This window comes from Cornus florida, unplaced genomic scaffold (assembly GCF_030987335.1).
Source record: "Cornus florida cultivar Cherokee Brave unplaced genomic scaffold, ASM3098733v1 CherokeeBrave_3.0.0_Hap2_Chr08, whole genome shotgun sequence".
NCBI lineage: Eukaryota > Viridiplantae > Streptophyta > Magnoliopsida > Cornales > Cornaceae > Cornus > Cornus florida.
The window spans coordinates 14944359-14964088 of NW_026775578.1; the positions used below are offsets into that span (position 1 = coordinate 14944359).

The window sequence follows — 19730 nt, forward strand, 5'->3', positions numbered from 1 at the left end:
GCAAATTTGTCTTATAGGTTTTCGTTTATTATTTTTGTTATAGGTAGAGTGGAGGGCATTTTGGTATTTTGCCTTTATATTATTTAATGGACAGAAAGTCCTTATTTGTACACTTTATACAGGTGAAATTTGACTTTCCAAACTATGGGGGATTTTTTTTTTTCTTTTTTCTCACTTCGCCCCGTCCTATTTAGACTATTAAAACTAACTATTCATTTTAAAATTTATTTATATATATAAAAAAATAAAATTACGTTTTCTTTCAATGATTTCCAACATTCTTTGAACTTTTATCAAAATTATACTTTCTATTCTTAAATTTGATTAGGTGTGACGGTATTGCCTTAGTGATAAAAGGTCATATCTTAAATATCCTTACTTTATATTTTTAGGTTCGAATTCCCTTTTCCTACCGTTACTAAGGCAGCAAGACCTAACTTACTAACCATTGCCAGGTAAAAAAAAAAAAAAAAACTGAAACCTCTTATATTTGATTTGGAAAGATATAATAACCGAAAAGAAAAAGAAATGTTTCAAATATATATAGCGTCTTTGAGAAGGGCAATCACGGCAATTACAGGCCAACGAAGTCCAACCGACATCCCCTCTATTAGAGTCACGCGCAGCGAAAATACCGAACCTTTTAGAGACACGTGGTAAAATGTTACTCCACCGCATTGCACGTGCCACGATATAAGTGGATGGACCACTCACCTATCCGTGCACCAAATATACTCAATAACACCCACTGTTACACAAATGGGTTTTGTTCCTGTGCTTCGAGTCGATCAAAAAAAAAAATTGTTACTACTTCCTAATTTCTATCTCGATTTTTGATTGAAAGCGACGCCCGGCAAAGTAAGTGACTCTGAGCTGACTGAAGAAACAAGGAGGAGAAAAAGACAGAGAAAGAAGAAGAAGACGACGACGACGGCACGTGACAAGGGGATAAGGTCGCGTGTCGTCTCCGGCGTAGGATAGCTTTACCCTGTTTTCTACATTTTGATTCCCTTCCCTTCTCACACAGGCTTTCTGTTTTACAAGGCGGTTAAGCAACAGAAGTAGAATCATCCTAAGCAAAGCAAAGCAAAGCAAATGTTTCAAGAAAGTGTTTTTGTAAAAAGTTTTTAGTATAAGAATCAGAGAACACAAGAATAAAATCAAGAATTCATTCCGATTCTTGGTTAATTCTGAAGAAGAAAATGAGAGGGACAGAGTACCTGTTCATGCTTTTGTTTTGGCTGCTCGGCGTTGCTGCGACGACGACATTTGCCGCCAATGTCAGTTACGATCACAGAGCGTTGGTCATCGACGGCAAGCGCCGGCTCTTGATCTCCGGTTCCATTCATTACCCTCGCAGCACTCCCGACGTGCGATGAACACACACTTTCTCTCTAAAACTTTCTCTCTCTAGAACTCTCTAATTATTAATGTGCGTTATTATTGATGCAGATGTGGCCAGACCTTATCAAGAAATCTAAAGACGGAGGTTTAGATGTAATCGAGACTTACGTTTTCTGGAACTTGCATGAACCAGTTCGAAGCCAGGTATCGTTTTGCATTTTATATATAATGGACCTCCGTTTGGTTGCTGAGAAAATGGTAGAAAAATATTATTACTACATTTAGATTCCCTTCCAAATCTCCTCTTCTGTTCTTGAACTTTCTAATTTGAGGTTTAAAATATAAATATGGTTGTTTGAACTTTTTCAGCAAGGGGAGTCAATTTAATTTTTCGCTTGAGGTCTATTTTTAGTAATCTTGATGAATTCAATAGTCTTAATTCAACTCAAAGGACGAATGAATTAGGGCTTAATCTTATTACCTTTTATAATTACTGACAAGTCAAGCACAGTATGATTTTATTTATAATGGCCTGGCCTCCGTTTGGTTACTGCGAAAGAGGAAGAAAAATGTTACAAAATTTAGATTTCCTTGCAAATCTTGTGCTTCTGTTCTTGCAATTTATAATTTAAGGTTTAAAAGTTAAATATTTTTGTTTGAACCTTTTCAGCAACCAAACGGGCAGTCAATTTAATTGTTCTTGATGAATTCAATGCTGTTAATTCAACTCAAAGTGTGAATGAATCAGGACTTAATCTAATTACGTTATAAAATTACTGACAAGTCAAGACACTTTGCAGTATGATTTTGAAGGAAGAAAAGATTTGGTTAAGTTCGTAAAGTTGGTAGCGGAAGCTGGTTTATATGTTCATCTACGCATTGGTCCATATGTCTGTGCGGAGTGGAATTATGGGTAAAAAGTTCACATGCTATTTGTTCAAAATAATGTCTTGCATTGAATCAAATTAAAATTGATTAATGTTTGCATACTCTTTCTTCATAGATGTAACATGAATTTTATTTTCTGCTTTTGGACAGAGGATTTCCTCTTTGGTTGCATTTCTTGCCGGGCATTAAGTTCCGAACTGACAATGAGCCATTTAAGGTTTTCCCATGCCCCTTACTACTTTTACGCTGTTAAAATACCAATTTCTTGCCCTATAGATATTATCTTTTAAAAGCCTTCTGTTTTTAGGCAGAAATGAAACGATTCACAGCCAAAATTGTGGACATGATGAAGCAAGAAAATCTTTATGCATCTCAAGGTGGACCAATTATCTTGTCTCAGGTGGTGTTCTGTGTAGCTATGCATCATTCTATTTTGGGTGCTCTTCATTGTGATGTTAATAATTCATAGATGATCACAAATTAACTTTCTGGTTACTAAAATGTTGAAGGATAATATTTAACAATTTTGCAGATAGAAAATGAGTATGGAAACATTGATTCAGCTTATGGACCTGCTGCCAAAACTTATATTAATTGGGCAGCAACCATGGCTACATCTTTGGATACAGGGGTGCCCTGGGTGATGTGCCAGCAAGAAGATGCTCCTGATCCTATTGTGAGTTCATTCCTTCAATTTATTTAATAGTTTATTAATACTGCACTTTTACTTTGATAGTTATTTAGTTATAATAAATTAGCCTAGTTATAGTAGAACATGTCTATTCAATAATACCTGATTTAACTTGCATTTTCTCTATCAATTACTTGCAGATTAACACTTGCAATGGATTTTATTGTGATCAATTCACCCAAAATTCTAAAAAGACACCAAAAATGTGGACTGAGAATTGGACTGGATGGTAAGTTATCTGGCTTCTTGGCCTCTCATGATATTCTAGTTGCGTAATTGTACAAGGGTTTGTTACTGATGTCAGTATTTATCTTTCCTTATCTTTGAATGCTTCTACATTTTTCAACCATTCCAATTAATTGGAACATTAGGTTTCTTTCATTTGGCGGTGCTGTCCCCTACAGACCCGTCGAAGACATTGCTTTTGCTGTGGCACGTTTTTTTCAGCGAGGAGGAACCTTTCAAAATTATTATATGGTATCCTTTTTCTATTTCTTTGCTATATTTTTGGGGGAAGGCCGGTAGGAGGAAGATAATTTGCCTGATACGTACAAGTCTTACTCTAAATGAATCAAGTATGAATCAACAAAGAATGTGAATTTAAACATCAGATATGTTTTTGTTGCTCAAACAGTACCATGGTGGGACTAACTTTGGCCGCACTACTGGTGGACCCTTCATTGCTACAAGTTATGATTACGACGCTCCACTCGACGAGTATGGTAGGGTTTTCTCCCTTTATCATTAATGTTAAAATTTCATTGCTTGGCACTGTAAGCTTTGTAGTTATGTGTCTAAATGTAACTCCCAGTCATCAGTTGCATCTCATGTGCAATGGTGCTACCTAAATAATGTTTCCAGCAGGCAGCATGTATGATTCTGCTAACCAATGAAGTCATGGACGCGGCAACGGTGTTCTTATGTTATTTTTAAAATGCATTAGTCCAGGAATACTAGTTTTGTTATATTGGACTCTTGTCTTCCACTTCTTTAGAGTTTTTAAACCCATATGTTGCAGGACTTGTTAGACAACCCAAGTGGGGCCACCTAAAAGATCTGCATAGTGCCATAAAGCTTTGCGAAGAGCCAATGATGGCCACGGATCCAACAATTACCTCTCTTGGTTCAAATTTGGAGGTATACCTGCAATCCTCTATTCCTTAATCATGTCTTAAAAACTTCCCACTCTTCCCAATTCCCATATTTTTTTGACAGTCTAATGCTTGTGTTCATGTCCAGTGGTTGCCGGTTTGAGATTTATATTAAAATCATAAATGAAGGTTGTACCCGCTCTAAGTGTATAAATTCCTAAATGATGTTAAAACCCTGTATGAAAGCCTATTTTGATGAGGCTTCAAGCCATGTCAGTGTCCCACAGATATTACCTGGATCATAGAGGTTCTTCGTAACCCCAGTACTTCCCTGAGGAAGAGATTGGTGGTCATTTCTTGCCTAATATCGTAATCCGAACAGTCTCCTTCCTTTCTTACACCATTTAAAGAACTTCACCAGTTACTTTTGTTACCACTGAATTAGAGAGGAGCTGCTTATTCTTGTACATGTTTACTGTCTATTTTCATTGTATTTATACCATGGATTTGGCCACATTTCATGATCATGCTTTATATCTCATTATCTCGTGCATAACAATTTGAACCCTTTGAAAGTGCATGAAATTTAGTTCTAAAAAATTTTGCTTGAAAGTGTTTGTCATATCTCTGCTTGGCTTCTCTAAAAGATTAGTTAAATATGATTTTTTACTTCACAAGTGTACAAGTGTTCATATTTTAATTATGATTGGTGGAGTTTCATAAATGGCCTTAACCACAAAACTTAAGTTTGGACCTTTAATATGAAAGAACTTTCTCTGCTTGATACTTAAATGCAACAAAAATTGAGAAGATGTCTCGGATTTTGTGGTTCGTGTAATAATTTTGACACTTGGAGTCCTGTTCCCAGTTGCTTTCAAAACTTTTATGAATTATGTGTATGCTTGAAGTGCTACTCATATCCTAAGCACTGGAATTTATTTTTCATATAAATCCTGCTGTGTGCTTTACAGTGTAGAATATTGTTTTTGTTGACATGGACTTGTTCCCATCTCAGGCGAGTGTTTATAAAACAGGATCGGGGTTATGTGCTGCTTATCTCGCAAATGTGGGTACCCAATCTGATGCAACCGTGAATTTTAATGGCAATTCATATAACTTGCCTGCGTGGTCTGTGAGCATTTTACCTGACTGCAAGAATGTAGTACTTAACACTGCAAAGGTTTGTCTCATCAGCTCCTGATGTGCATATTGTACTTAAACCATATTTTCCATTTACAATTCTACTGTGCTAGAACTCTATTGAATTCTATCTTTTTCTTTAAATTACTTGTTGATAGTTACTCATGTCACGACTCTCTCTTTCTTATCATCATCTCCTGCTGTGGATGTTGTACTTAAAACATGTTTTCCAATTACGATGCTACTGCACTAGAATTCTGTGATGCTATCTTTTCCTTTAATTATTTGTTGATAAATTACTTGCATCAGGACTCTCTCTCTCTCTCTCTCTCTCTCTCTCTCTCTCTCTCTCTCTGAGTTTCAGCTGACTGACTTGCAATCCAGGATGAGTTTCCGAGCTTCGTTTACTGCACCTTACATCAATAGCTTGAAGTTTAATATGATTGAGTTTGTAGTAATAAAAATTTAGTTATATTTCATTTTATATAGTAACTGCTGACTTGTGTTCCTCTCCATTTTAAAAGATACTGGAACATTTTAAAAGTTATTTTCAGCACCGTCTCTTATCTTACATTTGAACTTTTGAAGTTTAGAACTTTCTTAAGTTAGTGGAGAAAAGTTGTGTATCTGGTGGCCCTCTGTGTGGTTGCACAAAGCACCCACATCTAATTATTTTAGTTGGAAATTGGATCTCAGGACCTATATCTTTGTTAGTGGTTTTAGATGTTATTATGTTTTATTTTGAAAATTATCTAACTCAATGCAGTAGGTTCACTCACTTCCTCTCCAAAACAAAACGTGTGTTTTATATTTTGCATCCATTTTTCTCCCATCATAAAACCATCATTGCCTTGTATCCAGTTAAGAGTTAGCTATTATGCTTTGTTTTCACATAACAAGAAAATGTTAAAACAAGGGTTTTCCAAACACTAATGTTAATAACTAAGAAATTATTAGCATTAATTACTAGAGGGTCAACAGTGCTTGAATTTTCCTAGAATCCACAAAAAAGTATTTAACTAAACCCCCAAAAAGATTTCGTTTAAGGCCCTAAACATGAGGTCTTTAGATTGTTGCCCTTCCTTATATTAGATAGTGTAAAATCCAACAACAATATTTTTTTTTGGAGTTCTACTTCAAATACAAGTTGAACAAGGAATAGGAAATACCTTTTTTACAGTCTTAAGTTGGTTCTTTGAAACAATAATAGAAATGAGAAAGGAAACAGAGAGATTTCTTTATGACGATTTTTTTTTTCCTCACTTGTTTTTCCATGTTTCTTTCCATAACAAAAATTCGGGTTTCTTCAAAGTTACAAACAATATCTCTTCTTTCCTCAGAGTTTATTTTCCTCAAAGTTTTCTAATATAACCAAAAAAAAAACTCCCTGTAGTTTCTTTTATATGGTGTCTGATTTCCAAATCGTGTGAAAAAGGAACCTAAAAATAGGAATTCATGATGAAATCCCAACAAGAAGAAATCCATTAATATAGATGAATGATTATGTTTGATTTAGGTGCATATTGTTATTGGCTTTATATTCTTAATCATTTGTCTATACGAACACCATTATAATCCTTAAAGTTAGATTGTTTATTTCTCCGATTGAGACTACACTTGCTTTTAAATATAACTAAATTGTTTCTGGATAAATTTATAGAACTTGTGTTTATGTGACCAACATCAATAGATACTCTGTTATAATGGCAAACCCATGTTCCCTACCTCAATCTAACTGGCAATAGATTAACCTTCACTTGCAGGCTTGCTAAATTCAATTTTTTAGTTGTGGAGTCCATCACTAAGTGGAAGGAATTTTCTAGTTTGGACTATAAGTTAATTCCAATCTTTAAATTCAAAGTTTTTTTATTTTTATATTTATGCCGAACAGAAATTAGTTTTATAAGAGTAATTAAGGAAAATGTGAAGCCATGAAGTATGGAGATGGATAGGGTAGAACCCGATACGAAATGTCGACAGGGCAAACCTGATATATTGCATCTATATATAAATTGAAAATAATAATTAATTTTCAATTTTTTTTTTGGTCATGGCAAGAATGTTAGGGGTTAGTGGTTAGAGGGGAGGGGGAGGATGCAAGGCTCAAACACGGGCTCCCAAACACGGGGAGCAACCCACCCACTCAGGCAACACGGCACTTGCAATAATTGTTTTTCATGTTATATACATATATGGCTAACATACCTTGTAAAGAAATTATGGAAAATATGTATTTATAAAATATTCTAAACCTTTAAGCTCATAATATTAAAAATCACGTGAATAAGATGAAAATTATGCTGCCTGGACTTTGGACTAAATTGGACTTGGTAGATTCTCATTATTTATCAATTCTTTTCTCTAAGAAAGACTTAAGTATTTGAAACTCTTGTTATGTTTCCTAATAATTATTCTATGAGATATTACTAATCAAAGCTTCATTTTAATGTCCAAGACATGTCAGGCAATGGGCATGTGTATCGATTAAGTGTTCAGAAAAGCTCTTCCCAAATAACAGATATGCTTATTGCTGTTTGATACAAATATGACTCCATTATAGAATTATCCATGCTCCATAGTTAGGAATATTTTACGAGGTAATTTAGGTTTGACCTGCTGATCTGACCGGCGATGCATCATCTGAACAATTTAACTAGGCAGACTCATTGTTTTTGCTATGGGTCTCATTCCACTCAGATGCACCCACTTGAAAAGCAGTCTATTTCCTATTTATTTGGAATCACATCAGAATTAGATTCATTGATTATTAAAGCAATGGTTTTGAATTTTTCTTCTCAAGACTGTAGAAAGTTTCATCTAATATTGGAGGACCACGTGCACATTATATGCCTCCTCTGGAGTATAGACTTCAACAAACTGACTCCAATATTTCTAATATAATATTGATTTCTAAAGCATTCCAGTTGATAATTTATATTTTATTTTTTCTCTATTTTCATCTAAGCTCACCTCAACTTTGGTTGTTATTGTTCGTAAAGGAACAGAAACTAATCTTGTAACTTCTTGCAACAGATTAATTCTCTGACTACCATTACAAGATTCATGCGTCAATCTTTGGAAGATGGTGTTTCTCCTTCTAAGGTCTTACAGTCAGGATGGAGTTGGTTTATTGAACCAGTGGGTATCTCAAATAAAAATGCGTTCATGAAACTAGGATTAGTGGAGCAGATAAATACCACAGCTGATGAAAGTGATTATTTGTGGTACTCACTAAGGTATAAGAAATCTATTATCTTCTCTGCTGCAATCTAAAGACATAGTTTTTACTTCCTGCCGAAAGTGTCTTTGATTGTTCCATATTTCATTTTTCTGGTTTCTTTCCGCAGAACTGAAATTCAAGGTGATGAGCCTTTCCTTCAAGATGGATCTCAAACAGTTCTTCATGTGGAATCACTTGGCCATGCTCTTCATGCTTTCATTAATGGGAAGTTTGCAGGTGATGGGAAATAAAGCATTTCACCACTTGCAAGGACATGATTTCCTTGGATGTATTTTTCTCTTTCTAGAATTTCTGCTTCCTTGCTGCTTTACCTCTTTTTTTCAAAAATCATTGTTCTGTTATTTGTGCTCCACATGTTGTCTTCTACACTATTAAATACATAAAACTACCACCTGATAATAATTTGAGTAGTAGGAAAAGATACCGACAGATGGGGAAATGTTCACTATTAAGTGGCATAATGGCTACAGAGATCGATTACTTTTTTTTAATATAAAATATGCAAAGGTGCCAAATGCATGAATGACTTCAATATGATCCTTTTAGGTTTTTAGTTTTTGCATAATGTGAATGCAAAATTTCGAGTTGGTTCTTTTGTAGGGAGTGGAAAAGGAAATAGTGGCAATGCTAAGGTTTCCATGGAGGTCCCTGCAACTCTAGTACCTGGGAAGAACACAATCGATCTCTTGAGTTTGACCGTTGGACTTCAGGTTCGACCTTCATGTTTAAGATTTTCAAAGCATTCAACAAAGATAGGAGTTTGCTGTCTCGATTATATTCTTGTGCAGTGTTTTCACATCAAGTGATTCAATTGAATTTGTTATCTACTGATGAACCCATTCTGACAGTCAGAAGATATAACTAGGAAGAAAGATTTGTCTAATGAAATCCTATGCTTATTTTTCTAGAACTATGGAGCATTCTTTGACTTGACAGGAGCTGGGATTACTGGACCGGTGAAGCTGAAAGGCTTAAAGAACGGGTCTAGCATTGATCTCTCTTCAGCACAGTGGACGTATCAGGTTAACTTGAGTTGATATTCACAGATTCCTGCTCTTTGTAATCATTAAATGATACTTATCAATTAGGCATTGAATGTTGATCCTTGAATGTAAAATGATAATTTTATCGTTGACAGACTTCTTCTTTTTTTTTCTTTTCTTTCTGTGATACCATAAAGTTTGCATTAGCCATGAAACGGTATTTTCCTGCTCTGTAAGGCTACATGTTTGGTGTGTGATTGAAGAACTAAATACAGTAATATTCACTCTTATCTCCCTCATTTGTCTCTGAGCACAGATTGGACTTAAAGGTGAAGAATTAGGTCTCTCGACTGGAAGTTCTTCAGTTTGGGTATCACAGTCTACATTGCCCAAGAAGCAATCCTTGATTTGGTACAAGGTAATATCAGATTCTTACTACTTGGACTAGTTTAAGAGATCCATTAGTAATTCAGTGGCCACAGTAATTAGTTGTAGTACTTCATCAGGTTGTACACTATCATATTAGTTAAAATTGTTCAGATTCTTTTTGTGCCAAATGATAGAAGAATCCTTGACCCTTTGATCACTCTCATTGCTTGAACCCTCAACCTGCATGTGAAGCACCCAAACCACTCACCCTATGGGTTATTGGTATAACATTCAGTAGGTATGCCAGGTTCAAATCCTATTATCTATATAGAATGAACATAAAAATTATATTTATAATCTATTTCTTAAATATTTGTCAAGTGATTTAGCAGGCAATGAATAAATGATTTAAGCAATTAGAAGTATGGTGGTTATTGGGGCAGAGAGATGTGGGGAAATAATGAAGTTCGAGAATTTCTCACTTAAGGTATAAAGGATGAAATTCGATTAGTTCAGACTTATGAGCTACTAAAGGACAGGTAATAATGAGTCAATAAGTTACTGACAAATGTATGAAGCTACTTATTTCTGCTCCAAACAAAATTTAGGGCCAACCAGCCAAGCCCCAATCCACCCCAAATCAAGGAACGGTAATGATTGGGAAAGTAGAAACCATCTTCAGGGCTATCCTGGCTACACTATGAGCCACACATTTCATTCTCTACTAACATAGAAAAAGGAACATCCAACAAGACATCATCAATTCTGATTGAATAACATCAATATTAGTGGTAGCATCAGTCTTCTATTGCAGAGCATTATCTCCTGAGCTTCAATTTGAGTCTTCTGCCATCCCCATAGAAATGCAACAGAGATAGCTTCTTTTACAGCCATTGCCTCAACTACTTTTACTGCATTACTAAGTACTTAAGGATAAGGCTCTTGTAGAGCGGAATGCAAAACTACCAAAGTATTTGATTGGTTGAAGTAACAATGCCTTTTGATTTTATGTATAATTTAAAATTGGTTGTAGAAACATTTTAAAATCAGTCTTAATTTGGTCTTGGATATAGGGAAATGAGGCACTTCATACTTGTAATTTATATGCACTTATGTAGTGAAACGGTATTTGTACTTTTAAAAAGTATCGATTTTATATGCTTTGCCGGTTTGTTCCTTCACTGGAGTTGAGTTATTCTTGTTAGTTAAATGATTTTGTGAAGAACACCATGAAAAATTGAGTCATATCTTCATGAGTAACACAGAAAAGCATCACTCTGTTGTTTCAGACGAATTTTGATACTCCTGCCGGTCATGACCCAATTGCACTAGACTTCACAGGGATGGGGAAGGGTGAAGCATGGGTGAATGGACAAAGCATTGGTCGTTATTGGCCAACTTATACCGCTCCAAATGGTGGTTGCACCAACTCTTGCAATTTTCGAGGACCTTATAATTCAAACAAATGCCTCGAGAACTGTGGGAAGCCATCTCAGGCACAGTGAGTGTTGGATTCTCTGTTGAAAATTATTATTGAGTAAAAATATTGGTTTTGATCATATTGATCTTGCAGTTACCATGTACCTCGATCGTGGTTACAACCTAGCGGAAACACTCTGGTGTTGTTTGAGGAAATGGGTGGGGATCCAACACAGATATCTTTTGCTACAAGAAAAATGGAAGGTTTGTGCTCACACGTGTCAGAGTCTCATCCAGTACCTGTAGACATGTGGAGTTCAGATCAAAAGACTGGAAGGAAAACAGGGCCTACACTATTACTCGAGTGCCCTTTGCCTAATCAAGTCATTTCTTCAATCAAGTTTGCAAGCTTTGGAACTCCTCGTGGGACTTGTGGAAGTTTCAGTCATGGCCGGTGCAGCAGCACCAGGGCTCTTTCTGTTGTACGGAAGGTGCAATCTTGCTCTCTTCCGATAAAGTTGTTTTCACCTAACCAGTTACTGTTTGATCTAGTCATTTATATTGGTTTGCACTTACAAGCGTGAAAATTTTTACAGGCTTGCATTGGATCAAAGAGTTGCAGCATTGGAGTCTCAATAAATACATTTGGTGAGCCGTGTGTTGGAGTGACAAAGAGTTTAGCAGTAGAAGCTTCCTGTACATGATATAGATGCTGCGGTGGAGAATCAACCATTTGGGGTGCAAGCAAAGCAGTGTCCCCAAGTAAGTGTAGAATTGAATAAACTTTGTGTTTGGTCTGGTCTGGTCATGGAAGTAAAAGTAAATTCTTGCCCAGAAAAGAAAAGGCACCTAATGCTACATTGTATCTTCTCCCTCAAAGAATGAAAAGGTTTATGTCTTTTAATTTTGCACTTTTGGAAGCTCTCTATTCCGCGTCTGTCCTAATTAGTACTGTAAAAGAGAATGATATGCATGTGCACAGTGCCCATGCTTCCCTTGCCCATTAAGTTAGCATGTCTCATTAAGGAACATGCTTCTGCGTTGATGGTTGATAGTCGATACTAATACTCAAGTGGAGGAGTGATGACCAACACATTACATTGAATTTTAGCAGATTATATTTGGCTAATGAACGCTGCTAGTCTCTTGTATATGTTATAAGATGTTTTCAGCTTCAGTGCACAGATAATATTTTGAAATTTATAATTATTACTCATTGTTGAATTCGGAAGACTACTTAATTGTCCCTAATTCTTATGAAGTTGTTAACCAAGGTCTGAAAGTGATTGACTGATCCAGATATCACAACCACGGTCATTAAGAAGCAGAAAATGTATATTTGCCATCACAGTTATCAAATGTGGAGTTGTAGTAACTTGTGTTCATCTGGTTTGATGATCACAAAATGAGCATCAAGGTGTGTAAAATAGTCACAAATGAGCATCTGGTTAGTTAAATCTATATGCTGGGTCTCATTTCTAATGTTTGTCAGGTTTTCTGTTAATATATGATTGGATTAAGAATCTGGGAGTTACAATTATTTAACACATGTTGACAAATGGTGGTTGGTCCCAAATTTTTGCTTCATGACCAATCAGTAAATGGATATTGAAAGTTTGAAACCTTGACACGTACGTGATCTGGAAATGAAGACCCAAAGCCACCGTGAACGTGGGTACGTCATGCGTTTTGGCGCTCTCTTTATACGGAATCGTTTGGCTGAAAAAAAAGATTTAAATTCAAGATGGATTTATGAGCAAATAACTAGTTTTTTCCAGCATTGTATTTTTGGTTGAAATGATAACTTATTTCTGGAACTTATGAAGCAGCATCAATAAAATTATAAAAGCATGGAGAGAATTTAAAAGTAAATTTAGTAATTTTAAAAAATAAACGATTATTACAAGTTGTATTTAGGTAATGTTTTTGGAAGATTCTGAAGTAGACTTCTTGTGTTTCAATTATTCACTCATATTCAATTCATTGATCATTTTTGCTTGTATACCATTTATTTGTGTAGTGACTAAGGACACAATAGCTAAATCCTGTAGTATTCTTCATATTTGGGCCTTTGATGCACTAAATTTCCACTACAATGCGACATCAAGCGATCCTTTGTCTAATGATTAATTAGAATGGAAGGTAGATGGATTACCCTTTCTTAGCATGCGTTGCCACCGGACCTTGACCTGACTTTGCCTGTTTGATAAGACCTTTTTCTAATACCCAAGTGGAGGAGTAATGAAGCAAATCACATTGAATTTTAGTGAGCAATAGCTATTTACTCGATAAAGCCACGACATCAGACCAGATTTAAGAGTTTTAGCATTTGGGATCATGTGGATCATGTTTGGTAAGTCTTAACCTCTAAAAAATTACTCTCCGTCCCAAAAAAAAAAAATGATCATGCTTTTCTTTTTGGTCTGTCTCAAAATAGTTGTCACTTTCCTTTTTCAAACACTATATTTTATCTCTTTTCGTATATATCCTTAGAGTTTAAAATTTCAAATTTGAATATTCAAAACTTAAAAAGGCAAATTAGTAACTTTCCACGGAAACAAGGTATGTCGCACGTGTTCCCTTAAAAAATTTTACTTCCCACAACTAACATCTAAATTGGGACAAAGGGGGTAATTCTTGTCCTGAAGGGATGGGGCTCAAATTTTTTTTATTTTTTTTTACATTAATTAATTTATTTATTATAGACAATTTTAACAGGGCCAAAAAAAAAAAAAAAAAAATTTGGTGAAACATGGGTAAATCCTAAATAGACAAAGCATTACTTGGACTAGTTTAAGAGACCGGCCCGTTAGGAATGAATGGTCATATTAATTAGTTCTAGTACTTCATCAGGTTGTACACTCTCATATTAGTTAAAATTGTTCAGATTCTTTTTGTCCCAAAGAAGAGAAGAATTCCTCACCCTCTGATCCCTCTCTCATTGCTGTGGCCTGCATGTGCAGTGGGCAAACCACTCTACCTACGCGTTATTGGTATGATATTAACTTAAGTGGGTATGCCAGGTTCAAACCCCATTATTTATAAAATGAACATATAAAAGTATATTCAGAATGGATTTCTTAAATCTTTGTCAAGTGATTTAGTAGGCAATAAATGAATGATTTAAGCGATTGGAACTATGGTTACTAGGGCAGAGAGGTTTAGGGAGACGAAGAATCTTGGGTTTTTTTTCACTATAGGTACAATGGGTTGACTTCTGAGCTACTAAAGGACCTGTGTGTCGCCGTCTCAGGAGCTGATAACCTGTAAGTGTTGGATTCTTCATTGAAAAATGGTTATTGTTAAATAAAAATCTTGGTCTTCATCATATTGATACAAACACATGTATCAGCCCATCATTACCAAACACTTTTCTGGTATTCAAAATTCTCAAAACAATTGAAAATTACCAAACATATTAATATTTTTTAAAAGCTAATAATTAAACTCAAAAAAAAAAAAAAAAATAGCAAACACACACATAAACATAAACATTACCAAACTACCCCTTAGTGTTTTTGATTCACACGAACAAGTACGAATCTTCTATTTCCTTGTATCAACCCTACAAATGACTCGGCATGTACCATACAGGAGGACATAGAGATGAATGGCTGCCAGTTGGAAAGAAGGATTTAATACTCCCGTCATCTAAGCTGAATACACCCAAATCCCTACAAGCTTTTGGACCTTCAAATATAATAACTATATTCCAAAAATTGTCATCTGTAAAATAAATGCAGTTTCCCCTAAATCCTGAGAAGAGGCTTGCAGAGAAGGAGATGCCACTGCTGGTGCCAACAAATAGCATCTGATCACCTAAGTTGTCTACTTCAACCCAACGAGGACCACTTGAATCGAACTTGAACACCTTAAATGCAGTAGTGAAGCAAGGGGGAAAGCTTCCATTCCCTGTAGGATACCTGCAGTGTCTCACAACCATCAAAAGCTCCCCACAAGATTCAACCAAATAAATGAACTCCGAATCAGGATGAGAATGGCGATCATGGCCATCAGGGGAGGGCATGGTCACTTTTGTGCCCCTTGGTTGGGGATCCAACTCAATAAGCACGAGATCATACTCATCAGTAACACCGTACAACTGATCATTGTACAGTATCATATCTTCAAAACTAACGCCGAGATGCTCGTTCCCAAAACCAGTCCAAGCCTGATCCCCTGGTCTACAAAAGCACAACTTCGCCAATTCATAAATAGCGACAACAATACAATCGTCACCCACAATATTTCCATCATTATCACTTGCAGGAGGCGATAATAACATGGCCTTCCGGATGAATGATGGACCCTTCCACCATTGCTCCATAACACCACCAAGAGTGTGAATATATTGAGCAACAGGAAGTGTAGTCTGGGATGGAAGTTGGATCTTACGCCTCGAAAATGGATTGAAAAGGATGTTGTCTCCACTCCTATTTGCCAATATCAACCACCCCCAGGAAGAACCACAACACCTACAATGACAAACCTCAGGCAGATTCAGCTTGAAAATTTTTCCATGATCCAGACTGAAAAACCTCTGTTCATCATCCTGCAAACTGTTGTTCGTGGATAGCATTAGACTGAAAAACCTTTGTTGATCATCCCGCAAACTATTGTTGGTGGATAGCATTAGCCATGGAAGCTGTCGAAAAGAGAAGTGTTGATGGTGCTTTGCAGTAACCGCAATGGACCTCCAACTCTTGCAAACTGCACTAAAGCAATGAAAACCCACAATGTTGAGCTTCTGAAGTATAACTTCCATGACTTCTGGAGGAAGTGCACTTATGAAGTCATCGGAGTTATTAACCACCTTCAATTTCTCCCTTTTAATATCAGTGTTTAAGTCACTGGAATTAGTGGTTAAGTTGACCATTCGAGATAGAAGATTCTTTATTCTTTGCATACTTGAATTAGTGGCTACAAGGAACCTAAAAATAATTGGAAAAGAACAAGTAGTAAGTTAAAAGAAAAAACATATATGCCCGGCTCATGTAAAATAGCAGCTTCATTCTAAAGCTCTTTCAATATTTTCAGTATACAAGCAAAGTCGAAGATGCATAAGCTATCTCAATGTGGTCTGTAAGCATGTACTGGATGACAAGTATATCATTCTTCTGAGTTCTGTGTCAAATTAATAATAATGAACTTTCAAATGTGAGGCCCTTAAGTTTCACACGCGCAAAAATAATTATAAGAGTGCGGATTTTTCACATGATGTTTTCAAATTCTATAGCTAATATAATTGTGCGCCTGTGCATTGTGCATAAGACAACTAACTAATAACTATAAATTTATCACCACCAACAAATAATTGTGCGCCTGTACAATGTGCATAAGACAACTAACTAATAACTATAAATCTATCACCACCAATAAATAATTGTGCGCATGTGCAGTGTGTTTTAGAAAACTAACTAATAACTATAAATTTTTATCACCACCAATAAATAATTGTGCACCTGTGCAGATTGCATAAAACAACTAACTAATTACTATAAATTTATCACCACCAATAAATAATTGTGTGCCTGTGCAGTATGCATAAGACAGGTAACTAATAACAGTAAATTTATGGCACAAAAAATTTATAAGAATGCGGAATTTTCAGTAATATGAGATGATAAGAACATAAAATATATTAATGTTGAAAACAAACAAAAGAATATCCGGCCTTGGTGCTTTAAAAAGAGCACGATCCAGTTTACATCAAAAAAAATTAAAAGGAAATATTCAACACAACTTAGTCACAAAAATCAAAATTCATCTCCATATCAAAGTAGATGTTCTAAGGCAAATAACCTCGCGAAATCCTAAGAAGAGTGTCCTCAATATGCAGTGATTTGATTCATGTTCAAGGCAAATAACCTCACGAGATCCTAAGAAGAGTGTCCTGCTAGCATGTGAAAGAAGATCACAATTAACAGAAAATTGATGGAGAGTCAAACGGAAACAATAATAACTAAGCATTGCCATTCATACAATAAATATAATATAAAAAAATCTAAAATCAAGCAGTTTGGTCGAATGATCTCCTGGCTGGAGTTTTCACTGGAGCTTTGTGTGTGTTTTTGTGTGTGTTTTTTGGGAGTCAATTACCCCTTTCTTGATTTCAGGATGAGGAATCAACTTTAGTAGCAGTGATTGATTGATCATTGCAACAGAAGACCTGTGCAAATTAATAGAAAAACCATTAACTTTTGTTTTGTAAAAGCCTGCTCTTGATTTCCATGTGTTTGTACATTCTGATGGCAAGTGCTTTGAGCCTTTGACAGTATTATTAACCGAAATTCTAGCTGAGCCAACTTCAAATAACATCAATAATGGTGGTATGTATCTTCATATAAAAATTAAAAAAAAAATAAGATAAAAAAACCCAATTTGGCACTTTTAAGTATGAGCATAATTTAGAGATCGAAAAGTTAATTATTACCTCAGGTCCTCAACCCACTGGAAGGGATTCTTAATTTTCGTAGGATTGAATGTGAAAATGCAAAAAATTATGAGGAAAAGGGGTATGGTTGCTGCTGTTGTGAGACTGGAGTGGACTTAGGGAGAGAGAGAGAGAGAGAGGATGAACATACCTTGTCACGGTGTCACCTGAGCCTGAGCCGAGAGCGGAGGCTGCGTCCTGCGGAGTGTCGAAGCAGATTGTGTCGTCTGAAAACTTGCCCTAACTTAAATTAATTTTTTTTTTTTTTTTCCCATCCCTTGTGGGCCTGTAAAATTTGAGGCCCAAGCCGACCAAGCCATGCCCTAACTTAATTTTTTTTTTCCATCCTCTATGGGCCTCAAAATTTGAGGCCCAAGGTGACCGCCTTGGGACAGGGCCGTCCCCCACAAAAAGGGTTATCGCCCATGGATTTAAAATCTTGTCACACAGCTTTGGGCTTCACTTATCTTCAGTTACCCAATATGGTTGGCCTTCCTTTTTTCTTTTTTTTTTTCGTTTTTTTTCTGCATAGAGTATTTAATTTTTGTTGGAAATATCTTTAATTTAAACCTCTTGCTCACTATTGGTAGATATATATATTTTTGACAGATAAGTTACTCATGAACACACGTGAAGACTTAAATTCTCTAACTTTTTATGAAAACACACATAAAACTTAATATCTCATTTATCTTTCAAAATAAGCTGTGAGAGTTTAATTTCCAAATAAACAAATATGCATGCATAACATGCGAGTTAAATTAAAATTTTTTAAAAAAACATGGATCATTTGTGGCTGGTGAGTGGACATTACAAAAGGGCTCCACTTGTCTGTTGCTTGCATTTGAGTCCATTCTGAAATTATAATGCAAAAAACCATTTAGTGTAGTGGACTCACACATTATAATTAAACAGATACCCCCACTCCAAACTGCTTTAATTGGAGGGATTCAGGACACATGCCCTTATATTATTTGTAGATTTTTTTTTGCCCTTTTTCTAATTATTATGGATGACTATTATGGTGTCAAAAATATCCACCGAACGATTATATTAATAGAAAGAAATTTAAAATGATGTTACTCATATGATTAAAATTATATTATTATTATTATTATTACTTTAATTCCATATAAATTAGGTGACTGCATGAATTCGCTGTCTCTAATATTTTTTTATTATACGTTAGTTTTTTTTTTTAATATGTTTAACTTTTTAAAATTATTTTTAATAAACTCATTTCATGTTATTTTATTGCTGTTCTCTCGGTTTATTACTTTCTAATAAATGGTGTTTTTGGCATAATTATTGACATTTTCCAAATTAAAAGATTTTTAATAGTGCGCAATTATCCGTTATTTTTATTCTTGAGAATAGCTTTAATGACCAAAGGAGTGATACTTTTGTAATTTAGGCATGCCATGCTATTAATATGTTCGGTCCATAAAAATACCATTCTATAAAATTGGTCCTACCTATTTTTTAAAACTAATCTCGTATTTGTATTGATTTTCATTAGTTAATGACTTAATATGCCCAGCTCACCCTATATCTATTCAAAATGAGAGATTTGGATAACAACCAACCTTGTCGATTGAACATGTAATTATCAAAGTTCCATCCATAATTATTCAAAGCACCGAGGAATCAAACTCTACCCAAGTCCACTACCTTCTCTAGTGAACATCCGAGTCATAGATATTGGAGTTTTGGTTTGGTTTGTTATCGCGGGTCTTAAAGAGCTGCCATAGAAACAGGAACTAATTGCAGCAAATCAACTTTTAGGTTTATGTGTCTGTATTTATCACTTTGCCTACCATTAGTGTCACATATTTTTTTAAACCCAAATAATTAATCTACTAATCTTCAAAACCAAATATTATAATTCACCTTTTAGTCGACTCCTTGAAGCTTCCTTCATGTCAAGAACAACTTTTGAAGATCTTAGTACTCCCAATCCCAACCAACCCCACTTTCATTTCCATCCTTTTTCCTTTTCCCTCCTTTTTGCTTTCTCTTCTTTATCTATTATTGACAGGTATTAATTGAACTACCCCTTCTCTTTCTCTCTCTCTCACACACACACACACTCTCTCTCTCTCTCTCTCTCTCTCATGGGACCATGCATGTA

At 35.4% G+C, this 19730-nt stretch overlaps 2 protein-coding genes across 6 annotated transcripts; one reads left to right on the forward strand and one right to left on the reverse strand.

Moving 5' to 3' along the window:
• The first annotated feature begins 864 nt into the window (after positions 1-864).
• LOC132269549 (beta-galactosidase 8) lies at positions 865-12078 on the forward strand. The gene is made up of 19 exons (XM_059770779.1): positions 865-1370; positions 1453-1548; positions 2145-2257; positions 2383-2449; positions 2540-2632; positions 2765-2908; positions 3064-3152; positions 3295-3400; positions 3558-3645; positions 3942-4060; positions 5030-5194; positions 8188-8390; positions 8502-8611; positions 8996-9105; positions 9304-9417; positions 9695-9796; positions 11037-11248; positions 11321-11657; positions 11763-12078. The coding sequence occupies exons 1-19, from the start codon at positions 1203-1205 to the stop codon at positions 11868-11870; spliced, it is 2544 nt and encodes an 847-aa protein (XP_059626762.1). The 5' UTR covers positions 865-1202; the 3' UTR covers positions 11871-12078.
• Positions 12079-14525: 2447 nt separating this feature from the next.
• On the reverse strand, positions 14526-18176 carry LOC132269551 (probable F-box protein At1g44080). 5 transcript variants are annotated; one of them, XM_059770784.1, is made up of 3 exons: positions 17751-18176; positions 17266-17335; positions 14526-17059 (listed from the first exon to the last, which is right to left on the reverse strand). In XM_059770784.1, exon 3 carries the CDS (start codon positions 16070-16072, stop codon positions 14732-14734), a length of 1341 nt encoding a protein of 446 aa, XP_059626767.1. In that variant the 5' UTR covers positions 16073-17059; positions 17266-17335; positions 17751-18176; the 3' UTR covers positions 14526-14731. The 5 variants fall into 5 exon arrangements, with proteins under 5 accessions (XP_059626767.1, XP_059626769.1, XP_059626766.1 ...); XM_059770786.1 differs by lacking the exon at positions 17751-18176 and having other exon boundaries at positions 14526-16097; positions 16969-17059; positions 17266-17744; XM_059770783.1 differs by lacking the exon at positions 17266-17335.
• Positions 18177-19730: the final 1554 nt, after the last annotated feature.